General features: G+C 45.7%; 1 protein-coding gene across 1 annotated transcript in view; it reads right to left on the minus strand.

The window, feature by feature from the left end:
- The window catches only part of ANO2 (anoctamin 2), a 358,642-nt gene that overhangs the window by 266,870 nt on the left and 74,788 nt on the right, over nucleotides 1–16,984 (minus strand). The window contains exons 5-7 of the mRNA XM_074403486.1: nucleotides 7,225–7,373; nucleotides 5,182–5,236; nucleotides 2,271–2,322 (exon numbers count right to left, since the gene is read on the minus strand). Of these exons, the coding sequence (XP_074259587.1) occupies nucleotides 2,271–2,322; nucleotides 5,182–5,236; nucleotides 7,225–7,373 (256 nt within the window). The remainder of the gene's footprint in view (nucleotides 1–2,270; nucleotides 2,323–5,181; nucleotides 5,237–7,224; nucleotides 7,374–16,984) is intronic.

Raw genomic sequence — 16,984 nt, forward strand, 5'->3', positions numbered from 1 at the left:
ATTTCCTTTTTCCTTTGTCATGTCACATAAGATTTATCAACTTCCTATCAGCATTTGAGTACTGTCAACTTTATGTAACAGTATTTGGATTGGGGATTGGTGCATTTCTGGGTGTACAAAGGAGAGCTGTATTATGTTAGGTGTAATTACGACCTTATTATTGTCTGTATTTGAAGATTATGTATGCTCTCAGGAGATGTGTATGGATTCAAGGTGACAATGAGTGGACTTGTGATGTTTAATAATAAGTGTCAACTTGATTGGACTGAAAGATGCAAAGTATTGATCCTGGGTATGTCTGTGAGGGTGTCGCCAAAGGAGATGAACATTTGAGTCAGTGGGCTGGGAAAGGCAGACCCACCCTCAATCTGGGTGGGCACCATTTAATCAGCTGCCAGTGTGGCTGGAATATAAAGCAGGCAGAAAAGCATGAAAAGACTAGACTGGCCTAGCCTCGCAGCCTACACCGGTCTTTCGTGCCAGACCCCTCCTGCCCTCAAACATCGGACTCCAAGTTCTTCAGTTTTGGGACTCGAACTGGCTTTCCTTGCTTCTGAGTTTGCAAACGGCCTATTGTGGGACCCTGTGATCATGTGATTAATACTTAATAAATTCCCCTTTGACATATGTGTGTGTGTGTATGTGTACACATATATATGTATATATGTGTATATGTATATTTATCTGCTTTTTGGGGATATATATATATATATATATATATACATCCTATTAGTCTGTTCCTCTAGAGAACCCTGACTAATACTGGAGGTGAGAAGCCTGAGGGAGCAACTTTGGTCAACTTGGGGACAGTGTGAAAGGGCAGAAGTCAAGTTAATGAAATTGAGAAGTAAGTTGGTCAAGAAGTAAGGATAAATTCAGGAAATTTGATAAAGGCTCTGAGGAAATTTTAAAAATACGTTTTAAAAATCTCTTGACACATCTGGTTGTTCTTGAGACAAACCAGCTGCTCGGAGAGGAAGGGCTTCAGTCCATTCCACGAGACTGTTCTGGGCTATTTCCCTCCCCCGCTTACTCAGCCTCGCCTCATCAGCACCAAGTTCCAGATAGCTAACATGACACAGAAGAGCTGATTTTTTAAATGTGCATTGTTGTTTGGAATCTTGTAGCAAGATGAATATATCAAAGCAAATTTAAGCAGACATAAGTGCCCTGTTGAGAGGTTAAGCACTATTCTGAAAAGACTGTCATGGCATAAAACCCACTGTGATTCCTTCTCCAGCACTGTGCCCTGGGTACCCAGGCAGCTTACGAGCCCACAATACACTCCCAAATATCAGCTAGCCATCATTATCGCTGTTACTCCTGAGCCGAATCACCGCCTCTATTCAGTAGACGGGACTCCAAATGACTCTGAACTCTTTACAACCCAAAGCTGCCTCAAAAGCCGAAGATTTGCCATTCCAGAGTGCATTCTGAAGGCAGCTCTCCCAAAGCTGTCAGAAGCCACCTGGAGATGGTAGCACCTGGGGAATGAGGGTTCAACATGCCAGGCTGACTCCTGTGCAAAAAATGTTTGTGTGTGACGTTCTGGCACATTTTTTTCAAAATGTAGTCTCACGGGGGTTATGGGCACAGCTCACATTGTACCTGGGGCATCACAGATGTCTTCTACACAATCTGTCAGGATCTGGACTGCCTGCCTTATACTTGATCCCAAATGCTTCCAAGACAATTACTCTAATATTTAAGAAACAAATCACAAGGCAAACAGACTCAGCCAGATATGGTGAGAAGAATGCTAAGCTTAGAAGAGGCTCTCTCCGACACCACGTGCTGCGTGGGCTTAGGCCAGTCATGCACCCTCTCTGGAGGTTCATCTCTTCTTAAATAGTATGAGGAGGTTGGACTAAAGGATCTCTAAAATGCTTTTCTTCTTACAAAAAAAAAAAAAAATCTAAGAACTCACCGTGTTTGGGGTGATTATTAAAAACTATTGGAAATGGTGAAAAACAGAGGAGCCACAAAATTATCCAGATAAAGTGGCAGGTGTGGGAGGTACAGGAAAAAGGGAAGGAGGAAGCCGGAGACCTGCAATGGAGGCCTGGGAGAAGTTACAACAGCCTGGGAGCAGCCCCACTGAGCAATGGGACCCCCTGGGGCCAAGGCAGGCTTCTCAGCCTACGCGAAAGCAGCCTCTCCGTGGGGGACTTCTGTTTGCTTTGTTCTTTGCTGCCCACCAAGTGAGCTGCTGAAAGCAGGGGGCGGGAGCCATCAGCACCCGGCCCAAGGGCTGGGGAAGGGGTTCTTACCCATCGTGTTGTTGGCTCTGGAGCAGGCTGTGCGCTTCAGGATCTCGTGCACCTAAAAGGGGCCGACAGCAGAGCCGTGAGCGCCTTGTCCCCTCCCCGCTCCCCCCCCTTCCCTACACCATGCGTCACCCTCACCACTGCCGGGCAGGGGTGGGAGGCGCCTGGTCCCATTTGGAGTGAGGGGAAGCCAAGCATGTGCCTGGCTCTTGACCCGCACATCAACCCTGCTCAGACTTGAAGACTTGGAGGGAACAAGGGATGTAAGCCCCGCGCACACGTCCTCCGCGCACACGTCCCCTGCCCCTTCGCCCCACCCTGAAAAAAACAAATGAATAAAAGGCTAGAAATAGGCTGCAGTTACAGGAGGTGAGGAAAACAGAGGAGCCCAGCCCAGACCACAAAGCCTCAGGAGGGCCCGGAGGAAGCCCTGGGTCTGTGGGGTAGGGGCAGTGTCTGCCGCCCTTCCTGGGGGAACCTTGGGGAAGGCGGGGTTCTGCCTGGAGGGTCCCGGGGAGGGGCAGGCCCCCTCTCCCAGCCTGGGAGCCAGGCTGACAGAGAAATTCAGTGTGGCAGCAGAAAGCTCTGGATGTGGAGGTATATGCAGAAGGTCCTGAGCAAACGTCAGGAGGGTCAGCTTGGGTCTGTAATGGGGTCATCTCGCGGAGCTGCGGTGAGGCCAGCCAGACTGTGAACAGGAAAGTGCTCTGAAACGGCAAAGGGGCTACCTATATGTTGTCACTGATGTCTTTATTTCTCCGTTTTTTCCCTGGGTCCTCATCTTGCCTCCCTGATCAGGGCATATCATACACTTCCTCGAAGATTCATGTCTTAGAGCACAATACCAGGCATACAGTAGCTGCTGACTCGGTGGCTTCGCCTGTCTGAAGCTCCACATGCCCAAAACAGCCTACAGAATCCCCTGGCCTATGGGGCTTTCAGGGGACTCTGTTTCTTACATAGGAGGAAAGGGGTGCTTCCCACAAAAGAATCAGGGAGGGACAAAGGTGGGTCCTTGTAAACCTGCTGGCCAAGTAGTGACTTCCCAAGTCCCAAGCCTATGCCAGGCTATAAAGAGATTCCCAGCAATGAAGTCTGCTTTGCAACAAACAGCTGAGGTGCTCAGACACCCGCAAAGAAGCAGGCGCAAGGAAGACATCCATAGATGTAGGTGAAGTCCTCCAACCAAAGTCCAGGGCAGAGTAGACCCCAGGAAAAAAACCCAAAGCTCTTTTCCCCTGTTCTCAGTGTGGGGTGGATTGAGGAAAGGAAGGAAGATGCTTCCAGAAAGAGAGATAAATGCTAGAAGATGTGTTATTCCATCATTATTTATACTCCCATAGCCACAGCCTAAAGGGAGCAGTAAATAAATAACTGCAGGGCCCAAGAGTTTAATTCTGCTCCTAATATAGTGCAGTAATTCAATAGCAATAATAATTGAGAACAGCCTTTATATGGCATTGTTTTATTTTACCAGCACTTTGCAATTATCAAGTGATCTCCCCAACACCCTATAAGTCCCCCACAGTCATGGAACCCAAGCCACAGTGACATTTAATTGGCTTGTAATAGCATCAACCAAGAAAATGGGACATTAATGTCTCTTTCCATTGGAAGAAAAAAGAAATTTTATGCCTATGTTAATTCTGCCTAAAACACTAGGCTAAGGTATCTGAGATTTCCTTGCCCAGCCTGCAAGTAAGAGTTAATGCCTTGTTTGCAGGGTGCCTGGGAAATATCCTAGCCTCCTCTAGTTGCCTGTCCCTTCGTATTCACATATTTTCCTACCACCCTATTAGCTGGGAGGTCCTTTCAGGTATCTAACCCTTATTCCTCCTGTGGAAACTTCAGTTCTTTTGTAAGGATCAATGGAAATGCACTTCCATGCTTCCCATGTGGGCCTGTGTGTGTTTCTGGCATTCCCTGGGCCCCTGTTTCTCTCTTCTGCCCACAGGCTAAGTGACCTCCAGGGTGATAGAGAACTGATGGGTGAATGGAGATGTTCTACAGATCATGCAGGACCACAGAAACACAGGTCATATGCAGATTTTCGTTAGAATTGATCATCCTACAAAATTCAAACACTTGACATCAAGACAAAACGACTGTAAAAGAAGGGCTATGGTCATGAGTGTTTGCTTTCTTTTTTGTTTTTAGATGGAATCCCACTCTGTCATCTTGCCTCAGCCGCCCAACTAGCTGGGATTGCAGGCACCCGCGACCACACCAAGTTAATTTTTTTGTATTTTTAGTAGGAATGGGATTTCACCATGTTGGCCAGGATGGTCTGAATTCCGGACCTCATCATGATCCACCCACCTCGACCTCGCGAAGTACCAGGATGATAGGCGTGAGCCGATGCACCCGACCAAGTGTTGACTTTCTAGTGAATGGGCTGGTAGTATTATCCTTGGGCAAACTGCCTGACTAGCATTCCTTGTTATATAAATTCACATGACTCTGTCAGGGAAGTTGAAAGAAGGGAAAATACAAAAACACAGTAGCCCAACAATCAGGACTATTTCTAGTCCTTGTTCTGACACTAACGATCTATATGATTTATTTTCAATGTGTTGCTTCTCAGAGCCTCAGTTTCCTCAATTGTAAATCCAGGGGTTCACCTAAATAACCCCTCTCCACCAGCCATGACATTCCCTGCTTTTTTTTTAATTCTAAGAAGAACTTTATAGAGAACTCATAAAAAGAAGATACTCCTCTCAAACCACGAGTGAGGGCAGTTATTTGCTATTTCTTTTGGGGAACCGGGAAGCTCTTGAGTACTCTTCTCAGTTGCCAGGCAACTCCAAGCAGATAACGGTGTGAGGTGGCAGGGAGGGTAAGAGAATGCCCTGCCAACTAGGGACTCAGCCCTTCCCCCACCCTCTTTCCTAACACAATACATCCATTTACTTACAATGCGGCTGCGGGTGGCATTATCAAAGAAGGTGTCCTTTTCCTGGATGTTGTACCTGGAGACGTCAAGAGAGCGGATGGCAAATTCATTTCATTACCTTTGGCCTGAGACCACCGCCACCCAAGGCCCACAGCAAACCTTTAGAAAGCAACATAGCAAGACGTTTGAGATACACACACACACACACACACACACACACACACACACACAGAGACACACAATGTTTATGCTCTTCTGGATCCAGGAATTCTAAAAACTCATCCTAGAAATTTATTCTATGGAACAAATTAAACACAAAGAGAAAAAATAACATAAACAATGCAAATGTATTTATAATAAATATTACAGCAATAAAATGCAATGCCAAAATCAATAGAATAGAGTATCATGGCAGCCATTGAAATTTATAATTATGAAAACTTTGTGTATAGAGAAAGATTACACCATGTTAGAAAAATATTATACGATGATAAGTTTCCAAATGGAAAGTAGGTAAAAAAGATACCAGTGTATGAACAAAGACGGTAAAAAACACAAAACAAAAAGAGTATCATTTCAGGGTGTTGGATTATCACTCTGATTCTTCAAATTTCACTTGATGTCACTGTCATCTCATTCGTTAGACACCACAATCTTACTTGTGCAAGGGCTGTGTCTGTTTTTAACTTCACACACTGAGCTTTCACTCAGAAAAGAGCCCATGGGGAATGTTTGTCATGCTAGAGGATGCACTGGTGAAGGAAGGAGATACGCTCCCAGTGCCCCAGAAGTCCCAGTCACCGGGATGTACATTTCTCCAAGTAACTGACGCAGAGTAGAAGATGGTAATATGCCGACTATTGCTATGAAAGCTCAGCGGGTGAAGCATGTGCTTCTGGTTGGGAAGAGCAGAATATCCTTCAAAAGGAAATTGTGGATGAACCAGTCTTGAAGGACAGCAGAAGTGAAACAAATGGAGATGCATGGGAGGTGACCATTCAGATGTCAGCGCCAGCATAAATGAGGCCCAGGAATGGGGACAGAGGGAAGCAGCACAGGAGCAGCAAGCCGTCATGCAAGGCCCAGCTCAGCCACGTAGGGTGGTGTGACCCTGGACAGACCTAGACTTCGGCTTCCTCTCTAAAATAGAAGACAGATCTAGATAGAGCAAGATAGATTAGATCTGGGTGGCCACCCCACAAGGGGGCATGAGGACTCAACGAGAGGGTAAATACATGCAGAAGAAATAGCATATGCATGTGTGCAGGATAATATCAAACACAGCAAAGATGGACAGGAGATGGTCTGTCATGGACAGCAGAAACTTCCACCTCCTAAAAAGAGAAGGTCCTTCCTCCTATCACTGTGAGAGCATGCTTCCTTGCATTCTTCCATGCCCGTGCCTTTCCCTCTCTTGCTCCATTTTTTCATCACCCTTGATGGTGGTTTATTTTCTCATTAGCTCCTAAGCAAAGCTGATGCTTGGCAGCTGCATCTCCCACTTCCCAGCCGTGGCTCCCCCTTACAAATGTTTCCCAAGTAGCTATCTCTGTGAAGAGCTTTTGTTCACTTTTCCCAGGCAGGGTTCGGGGCAGGAGAAGACTGCTGAGAGTCAATGAGTGTATAAGTAGGTAGCTGGGATCCAGACACCCAGAAGCTTCATTCACCTTCTCTCTGGTTTATCATATCCTATTGAAACCCTATTAGGCTGGCAATGGGGCAGAAGGTTTTCCTACAGAAGATACACAGGTGTCTGAGCATTTTCTCACAGACTTCCATAGTTTATTGCTGGCTGCTGCCTGGTTTGCCCTCCATCCTGCAAAATGGCCAAATGGCAGATTTCTCACTGGACAAACACCCAGAGCTGTTTGGGATAATCTCACATGGGGAGGAAGTTCACAAAGCAGGCACAGGGACAATGTCACCATAAGAACATGCTTCCTACTGTCCCTCCCAGACACTGGGGCACCCATTTTGTGAGCCCCATGGCTGAGGCATAGAACAGTGTTCAATTTTCCTTCCCGTCCCCTCCCACATCCTTGCTTCACCAGCTTCAATACTCACAGGTACATCTTCTCCCTGGAGAATGGGTAGGAGAGATTTTTCATCTTGTTGCTGTGTTCTGGAACTCGGGGCTGCAGGGGCGAGCTCAGCTTCTGCAAAACCGCGCTGAACTTCTTTGCAATGCTGCCTCCTGCTTTGATCTCGTACATCTATGAAAGGAAAAGCCACACGTCTGAAAAGGAGGACACTCCCAGCAGAGAGGAATGGGTTCACAAAAGCTGCATGGATACAGGTTCCTAGAGGTGAACATTGGAGAGAGGAAGAGACTGGGAGAAACAAGAAGGAGGGCCTTCCCCTTTTCCCTAATGCTTTCCCAAGGACCTGGACTCTGGACTCCTCTCAATCCTTTGTGCTCATGGAGGTGAGCAGTGCAGAGAGGTAAGTGAGGAGTCCAGACTTTCTATAACACTTGATACCATCTTAAGAGAAACTGCAGACCTACTATGTGACCCTACTAGGTGCTTGACACAAATTAACTCCAATGATTACAGCAACCCTGCTGGCTAGGTAATACTAATTCTCTATCATGATGAGGCAATTAAGGCTCAGAGAGGTGAAGCGAATTAACAAAGTCCACATAGATAGGAACTGGGTGACAGAGCCTGGATTTTACTCATGTCAACCTAATCCAAAGTCTATAGTCTGAAACCGCACCACACCTCTATGTGACCATCCAGCAACAAGTTCTTTGTGTTTTTCTTAGGAAACATCTGTGTTTAAATGAGTTTGCTTTCAAAGTATTAAACATTTCATGAGTACGGCATAGATTTAGTACCAAGGTAATTATTAATATTTATAGTGCATACAGTCCTTTTTCATAATGCATAGCATGTTTAGCATACATTATAGTTTTTGGTCTTTATGATTTGCAAATGGAGTTATTGAGACACAGAAGTTGTATTTCTCATAGCAAAGCTGTGATAAATTGATGATGGCCACACATTTTTTATATAAATTATTTTAAGAAGTAACATCTCTGTTCCCAACCCCTTTGAATCTGTGTGGGCTCTCTGGATGCTTAACCAGTGGAGTATAGCAGGAGTGACACTATGCCAGTTCTATCTTTTAGAATAGAGGTCCCCAATCCCCAGAGCCACAGACTGACTAGTACTGGGCCATGGCCTGGTAGGAACCAGACCACACAACAGGAGGTGAGTGGTGGGTGAGCATTACCACCTGAGCTCTGCCTCTTGTCAGATCAGCGGTGGCATCAGACTCTCATAGGAGCATGAATCCTACTGTGAACTGCTCATGCGAGGGATCTAGGTTGCATGCTCCTTATGAGAATCTAATGTTTGATGATCTGAAGTGGAACAGTTTAATCCTGAAACTATCCCTGCTGCCAACCCACACCCTTGGTCCATGGCAATATTGTCTTCCATGAAACCAATCCCTGATGCCAAAAAGATTGGGGACCACTGCTTTAGAAAATGGGCAGCTCAGCCTTGGTCTGCCTTATCCCTTGAAGCTCTGAGTCACACCATAAAAAGTCTACAGAGGTGCCCTGAGAGTACCCAGTGAGGGAAAGACACTCACCTGAGCCCAGTCTTCCAGCTGCCCTGCCAAGCAGTGGGCATGCAACTGAAGCCTTCCTGAACCCTCCCATCCAGCCTCCCCACAAGTTGGCTACCACCAAATGGCCCCAGAAGACACCATGTGAAGCAGAATAATCAACCAGCCCAGCTCTACCCAAGTTCCCGACCAAAAAAATCATGAGATAAAATAAAATGCCTGTTGCTTCAAGCTACTAAGTGTGAGCTACTCTGCCAGACTGCGATAGATATTCAGAACAAGAGGCAACATCTAGACCTTCTGACTTGAAATCCCATTTCCTTCTCTACTATGGTAGGTTCATGTTACTTCAGTGTAGACGGGCAGTAAGACCGGTATGAAATACTTGTCTTCATACTTGGGTACCTGAAATACTCACTAAGATAGAGTGAGAAAATGTCACAGAAGATATGTAAAGTGCTTTGAGGGTTCAAAGAGAGGAGGCGGCACATTCAGTTGAGGAATTAGGAAAATGTTTCATTGAGGGAGTAGCATTTCAGTTGGATTTAGTAAAAGGGTAATCTTCTTCCATTACCATTTTGTTCTTTAGTAAAATAATGGTAAGTAAGGATAGGGCAAGAGCCTCCCCAGTCTAACAACTAAAACAAAACCACCATTTATTTAGTTCTTCTAAAGTTTTTTCTACGCATTTTGATTTAATTCCAATTGCAAAATTAACACAGTTCAGGTAAACAAAGAAGCTGAAACCATTAAAGTATATTAACTAAATATTAGGAGTTTCCTTTGACTTCCAGCCCAATTCCCCACCTCCTTTCCAAAGGAAACCTCTCTTAACTGTTTGGAATATATTCATGTCTACACAGTAGACATGAATACTAATTTGTTTAGCCATTTCCCCAGTGACAAGCATTTCTTTCATTTTCTATGCATGCTTCATATCTTGTTTTCATCAAATTTCTGTTAACATCAACTTATAAATACTTTTGATGAATAAGGTTTGAACAGATACAGGCAAAGACATTCTAGGCACACAAAAAAATGTGGAAAAGGTCAAGCTGAGTTTAAAGAGGGTCACATGGGCTGGTTTGCTTGCAGAAAGGGGTTCTGATGGGCAATGGTGGCAATCACCTGTGCTTCCACTGCCTGCAGATCCCCATGCACTGGTTTCAGTTGGCAAACTCAGCTGGGACAAACTGAGTCGAGTGCATGAAGATCTATTGCACGAGGCAACAGAAGATAGTGAAGGGTGTGAACAGGGACAAAACCGGAGCTGTGAATTCAGAAGATAATCAAGTGAGTTGTGTGAGAAGAAGGGTAAGCCTGCTTTCTGAAACAAGGGGATTATTGTTTCTGGTAGCATATAGCATTTATTAAGCATCTCCTGTGGGCCTGGCTTTGCATGTACTTTAGTGCTAATCTTAAAATATGTTGCAAAGCCAAGAAAGTTAAGTATCTCAGCCAAGATCACACACATAGTGTCGATAAGCTAATAAGTTATGGGATTTAAACCCTTGGCAAAGCCTGCGCTCTTGACTGATTTACTATTCCATTTCACTTGCTAAAATGTGAGTTGTCATGGGGAACAGCAGTGTACAACTTACAATACTGCCCCTATTGTCACAAAGGTCTTTACCTTTCTACCAAACCTCATCGATCACTACGATGCACAGAACTCACCTCTCAGGTGTCTTTGGCCTAGCGGTATGGAGACAGAAAGAAGACAACCTCACACTGTCACAGCACACCTCTTCATTCAGTGCAGGTCATTCAGTGCAGGTTCTGACCAGCCACCTGACCTGCACTGAGACTATGGAGTTCACCATACCCATACCCATGTATCTTTAAATAGCATGTGTGCAGAAATTAAAGTTTCAGAATGGGAGGGAAGCTGATGGCCTCTGTCCTCCAGATGCCTTTCAATGGCAGATTTGGACCAGCCATGGCTATTCCTTTTCTGTCCACTCCTCTCCAACCCCACCTCTGCTATCCTAACGTAAGCAACTTTTAATCGTTTACAACAATAACTGGTCTATAACCAGTCTCTCCACAGTTTCTCTTCTAAGGGTTGCCAGATGTGACAAATAAAAATACAGGATGTTGAGTTAAATGTGAATTTCACATAAACAATGAATAATCTTTAGCATAATTAGGTCCCATGCAATATTTACAACCTACTTAAAACTTTTTTTTAAAAAAGTAAAAACAATAATTTTTAAATGTAATTATGTCCCACGTGGTATTTGGGACATACATATACTCAAAAGGTATGCATTCTTTATCTGAAATTGAAATTTAACTAGTCATCTTGTGTTCTATCTGACAATTCTACTCTTGCCCACCTTCAATTCAGTCTCTACACTGAAGCTCAAGTGAGGTTTTTGAAGCAAAAACCTAATCCTCTTGCCTCCTCATTAAAAAGCCTTCAACAGTCACCCATTACTCCTAGGAAAAAGACCAAAACTCTTAACACATCCCATGGAACCTGTAGACGTCTCCATATTTACCTTTCCATGTAGTTCCTGCTGACTGCACCCAGATACTGGCTGAGCTGAGCACATTTCCTCCCAATTCCCTACAGCCCACACCTCCTGACACCCAACCTGCTGGGTCACCAATCTCTGTTCACGGTGAGGTCTCACGTTATTGTCACTTCCTGGGAAAAGATTTTCTTCGCTTCCAAACAATGGCAAGTCCCACCTTCACAGTATTTCATGAGCCCTAATTCCCCTTTTTCGTAACACTTATCACAGTTTTAATTTTACACTTATTTGAGTGATTGTTTGATGAATGTCCAGCCATGCCTACCAAACCATAGTCCCATGAGGACAGGATACTGTCCAAAATGTTCACTACTGTTTTATGAATGACTGAGTGAATGAATGAATGAATGAGAAATCTCTGGGGAACCACCATTGACGAGAGCATTTGCTGTCATTGGAGGAGCCCAGACTGGGATCCAAAGAGTCATAAGACAACTGGTTTGGTCTTGGCAGAAATAAACCAGGCTAGAGGTGAGCCAAAAGCCTAAGGCCTTGAATAGGCCAAAAGGCTCTCCCCCTCCTCCTACCAAGCACAAAAGCACCCAGGAGTGCAGCACCCACTGAGGCTAGAAATGCATGCATTTAGTTGATGCAGATTTCTAACTCAGCAATTGTCTCAGGGCCTGGCTCTGGCAGACATTCGGCTGAGAACCTTCAGGCAGTTCCGGGAGGTTCCACCTATTGTCCACCTTGGCAATGGATCTGGTAGGGCTCACCTAGAAACGTGGGCTAAAGGGTGTAGGCTCCCGTGCTGTTTTACTGGGACCAGGAGTGGGACTGGGGTAAGTTTCGACTGTGTCTTGATAGAGGATGCTCCGTATCACTGAAAGGAATACTGTTGGAAGACCAGAGTACCACCAGAAACCTCATGGTAACATCAACTGCATAGCCCTGAGCAAGACCCTATACAAACTTCCCCAGGCTGAAACACCACAGCAGACTTGTGTTGGAAGAAATTTCCAGACTTCAGGGACTCAGTGTGGGGATGAAGCAGGAGCATACCCACAATAAAACACACATAGGTGTCCCCCATGGTACCACACCATCTGAGGCAAAGGACCTACTTCCTGCCTCCAAGCTGTTGTGTGTTTTACCTGTTCCTGAGACTTCCTCCCTCCCCTCCACCTGGATGACACCTACCTCTCCTTCCCAACAAGGCTCATGTACCAACCCTCCCAGGAGCCCTTCCTTGCCCTCTCACTTCCTGCCATGCTTCCTTGGTACCCTGTAGATGAATAACCACCTCAAAGAATATATTGTGGTTTACTCTTCTTGACTTATGCATCCATCTCAAATTCTCAGTTGATTTGTCCATCTCCCTAACAAACCAGGGACTTATGGAGAGCAGGGACCCCGACTGCGTGCTGGCACACAGTGAGTGCAGGAAGATGCCACCTTGCTGACACCAGTGAGATGTGCAGCTCTGGGAGAGTCACTCCCCTCTCCCAGCTTCTTCATCTCCGAAGAGAAAACAAGGGAATCTCTACTTCCTTTCATGATGTAGTAACAAGGACCCATTTACTCTCCTGCCCGAAACAACCAAAACACCCAAACAAAATATATAAAATAATGATTTTCAAGATACTGGACATCAGGCAATAAAAGGCAGTGATCCCTGAGAGATGGGAGACGGAAAAGAAGAACCCCGTGAGTCCGGCTTGCTGCCTTGAGAGATGAGGGGAGACAGGTGGAGCCCAGGAAACTCCGAGTTGAGAAGACCAAGCTCTAAGTCTGGGAGACAAGGGAACTAGAGTTCACAGGACAGAGCACCCCAGAGAGCTACAGAAGGTCCCCTTTGAGTACTCAGCAGCATGAATGTGAGGAAAGTACCCAAGATAGGAGAGGGAACCATCTGAAATAGCACTTAGGCCCACCAGCTGGATGGGAAAGTCCCCTAATTCACAGGGCATTGAGTAGCATACTCAGACTGACTCAGCAATGGAGGATAATTCGCCTTAGACTGAGCCCTGCTCCAGACCCACCTAAGAAATCATAAAGGAGGAAACTGAACCAAATGCTTTAAAAAGCATTGTCCGATGGCTTTGAACATTTAACGAATAAGAAACATTCATGGCACAAGCATCTCTGAGCACCTCCTAGATGTCCAGTCCTGAGCTTGGTGGTTGATTGTGGCAAGCGCTAGAGAAACACAAGGATGATGACAACCCCTTCTGTGTATGGAATGCTTTGCAGCGGACCCAGCACTTCCCTGAGCATCATTTCATCCAGTCTATACAAACTCAGTAAGATGTGCCTGCCAGGTAGCAGTAGCATCTCTACTTCATAGATGAGAACACTGAGACTCAGAGGGGCTGGGAATGGCCACATTCAGGGGTAAAATCATGTCAGGAACCCAGGCTTCCTGCCTTCCCCTTCTAGAGACCTTTCCTTCAACCTAATGCCCTTTGATCCTTGGCTGGCTCCATGGACTACCCGTGAGAAGGAAGCAGGCTGCAGTGCCCCTTTCTGCCCTGGTCAAACCCAGCAGCCCAGGCTCTCCTCTTGCCGTCAGCAGGATTCAGGAAAGACATCCCAACCCTCTTTATTATTATTAATACAATCAGCAGAGGCATCATTATTACAGTTATTCTTGGACATCAGAGAATTATGAACAGCCTCAGAAATGGCGAGACACATGTTAGCCAGCTGTGCCCCATTACGCCCTCCCTGGGTACATGATACGTCTTTCATGTGCTTAAAATCATAAATAATTTTTAAAGTATGTTGCTCTTATTTTTTATTCCAGGGCTAAATGTGGTTCTCATGAAAGCTCACTTTGGCCTCACGGCCACAGTCTGAGGGGTTTACTGTCTTTTCTTACTTTTTTCTTCCTCCCTGTCTCCCTCAGCCTCTCCCCTCCAGAGGGGCACAGCAGTGTGGTCCGAGGGATGATTTGTTTCCTTTTTATATTAAAATCATGTGCTTCCCTCAGGTGCAGGGAATGAAACCGCATATATTGGACAGTCTATAAGGCACTGTTCCCATTTTACAGACAAAAAAACTGAGGCACAGAAAGTTTCACTAACATGCGCGAGGTGCACAAACATTGGGAGATCCAATGATCCTGAAGATCAAGGAAAAGGTCTAACAGCATAAAATAGAAACAACATAATCTTAATGACCCATGAGTCACTAATGTCTGCAGTGGCCTAAGAGTGTCTCTCCCAGCAGCAAGTAGGAAAGGTCACCCAGGAAGAATGCAGACCGGGCATAAAAACGGAACACATGCCGCAGCTGGAAGCACATGTGTCGACAGAAATTAACGCCCGTCAGCTGCCTCTTTTTATTTATTGGTGCTTTCCTCTGCTCCTCCGCCAGTCACTAGATCACCGAAGTTCAGTGGTTATGACTTACGGCATCTCACTCATCTTGAGAGGTAGCCCTGGGCTGAAGATGATCATCACACCTTTTTACTCATCCTGAAGACTCAGACACACAGAGAAGACAAACAGTGTGAATGGGTACAAGTCACTAGCTGGCCAAGGATGGAAGATTCTGGAGCTGAAGAAGAGAGGACCAAGAAAAGCCAAGTTTCCGTGGAATTCACCCACTGCTCTCCCCCCGCTCCCCAGGAGGTGCCTGTGAGAGGCACACACGCACGCACTGAGGAGGACCTGAGGGTTCCATGCTGCTAAACGTCTGTCCCCAGTCACTTGTTGCACATTCACCCATGCAAATGAGCGTTAAGCCGTTCACCAATCAAAAGGGAAACAGTGCCAGGAGCAGCCAAGGTCAGCTACAACCTGGAGCCAAAGGGACACTTTCTCTGTACACACCAAGAACAGCAAGAACAGGGGCTGCCCATTCCCCTCGCCCCCTACCCCCCTGCACGGAGTCCACAGGTAAATTTCCCAATGGCAGCAACACTGAGTGTAGACAGACAGCAATATATTTACACAATGTACATTCTCTAGTGTCTCATTCTGTATCTACGGTTTTTGATTCTGTTGTCAGGAGGTCCTCTACACATGAATGAATGTTTGCTGACTTATAAAATTTGGGATTAAAACCAAACTTTTAAAATTACATGGCTGACAAGGCCGCTTAGGCACCATGCCTCCTGCCCTCCTTGGCAGCCTCAGCCCCTGCCCTGCTCTCTAAGCTGCTCCCACCCTAGCTCCCCTCAGTTCCACACGCAGTCCAGGGTTTTCCTACCTTGGGGCCTGTGGGCATGTCCTTCCCTCTTCTGGAAGGTTCTCACCTGCTCTTCCCACTCGCAGACTCCTACCCAGTGCTCACATCTCAGCTTAAATGGTGCCTTCCCTTCCTCTCCCCCGCTACCATCTAAATGAATCTCCTCTGGTTGGCTCTCTCATCATACCTCAGCCTTTTTCTTCTGTTGGTGCCTCCTAATTTATTTCACTTTTAATTTTTTTTTTTATTTTATTTTTTGAGACAAGATCTCACTCTGTCACCCAGGCTGGAGTGCAGTGGTACGATTATAGCTCACTGCAGCCTCAACCCTCTGGGCTCAAGCGATTTTCCCACCTCAGCCTCCTGAGTTTCAGGGAACACAGGTATATGCCACTGTGCCCAGCTACTTTTTTAAATTTTTGTTTAGTTTTAGTAGAGATGATGTCTTGCTATGTTGGCCAGGCTGGTCTTGAACTCCTGGCCTCAAGTGACCTTCCTGCCTTGGCCTCCCAAAGTGCTGAGATTACAGGTGTGAGCCACCATGCCCAGCCTTGCCTCCAAATTTATAACTAGCCATATAACATCTGAATCCTCCCCACACCAATGGGTCCAGGGAACAGTTGTAAGTTTAGTGTAACCACTAAATCACCAGCCCTCAGCAAAGTATCTGGTACATGGTAATACTCAATAAATATTCACTGGATGGCCAGATGGCTGCATGTAAAATATAACTTTCCAAACCTCTTATATATAATCTAGCCCCATTAACTGAAGGGATGCCAAGGACCCAGATCAGGGCAACTATAACAATACACGTACCACCATGATGCCCTGTCCTTTTCTGGCAGGAAGCCCTCAGGGAGCACAGGATTTCTGCCTATTGCCCTTGGATGGAGCCTCAGAATCATCTCAGCACCACCACCGGGTGAGATCTGGTATGCATGACTCTTCTTCACCCTTTCGTTCACTACCGGCATTTATTTAGTGCCTACTATACACCAGGCACTGTTGTGGGTGCTGCTGATAAAATGGTTTAGAATAACTTGCTATTATGACACATTTTTATATTTTTAACTTCACTGCTTCTGGGCTCTGAGTCACACTTGACCACGCACAGGCCTCCACTGAGTCATTCAGGCCTGAGATCTTCCCAGGCCTATGCACCCATCCAGAACATGGCCATGACCATCTCAGGTTCCTCACCGGAACTGCAGCACTTAGGAACCACCAATTATTTTTTCTTATTTTTGACAGTGAGAAGCATTACAGAAAACAAAATGAATAAGAGCATTCTGCACTCTTTCCAGTCTATTTAAATAGCAATCAAAGAGCAAGCACCGAAAAGCCCAAAAAGGTATCAAATATAAACCCTATCCTCCCCGCTGTGCCTTTATTGAAAACAAATGTTAGAGAACAGGCAATGACAGAAAGAGGAAGACCCCACCTATAGCCGAACAACTCCATGTAAACGGCATCAGTTCTAGCTCATTTAAAAGTTCCTGACAATAATCATAAGAAGAATCTGTCCAGTAAGTCATGTTGAAGGCTAAGTAGGCAGCAAGCCTCCTTTCCAC

This window comes from Saimiri boliviensis, chromosome 7 (assembly GCF_048565385.1).
Source record: "Saimiri boliviensis isolate mSaiBol1 chromosome 7, mSaiBol1.pri, whole genome shotgun sequence".
NCBI classification, from domain to species: domain Eukaryota; kingdom Metazoa; phylum Chordata; class Mammalia; order Primates; family Cebidae; genus Saimiri; species Saimiri boliviensis.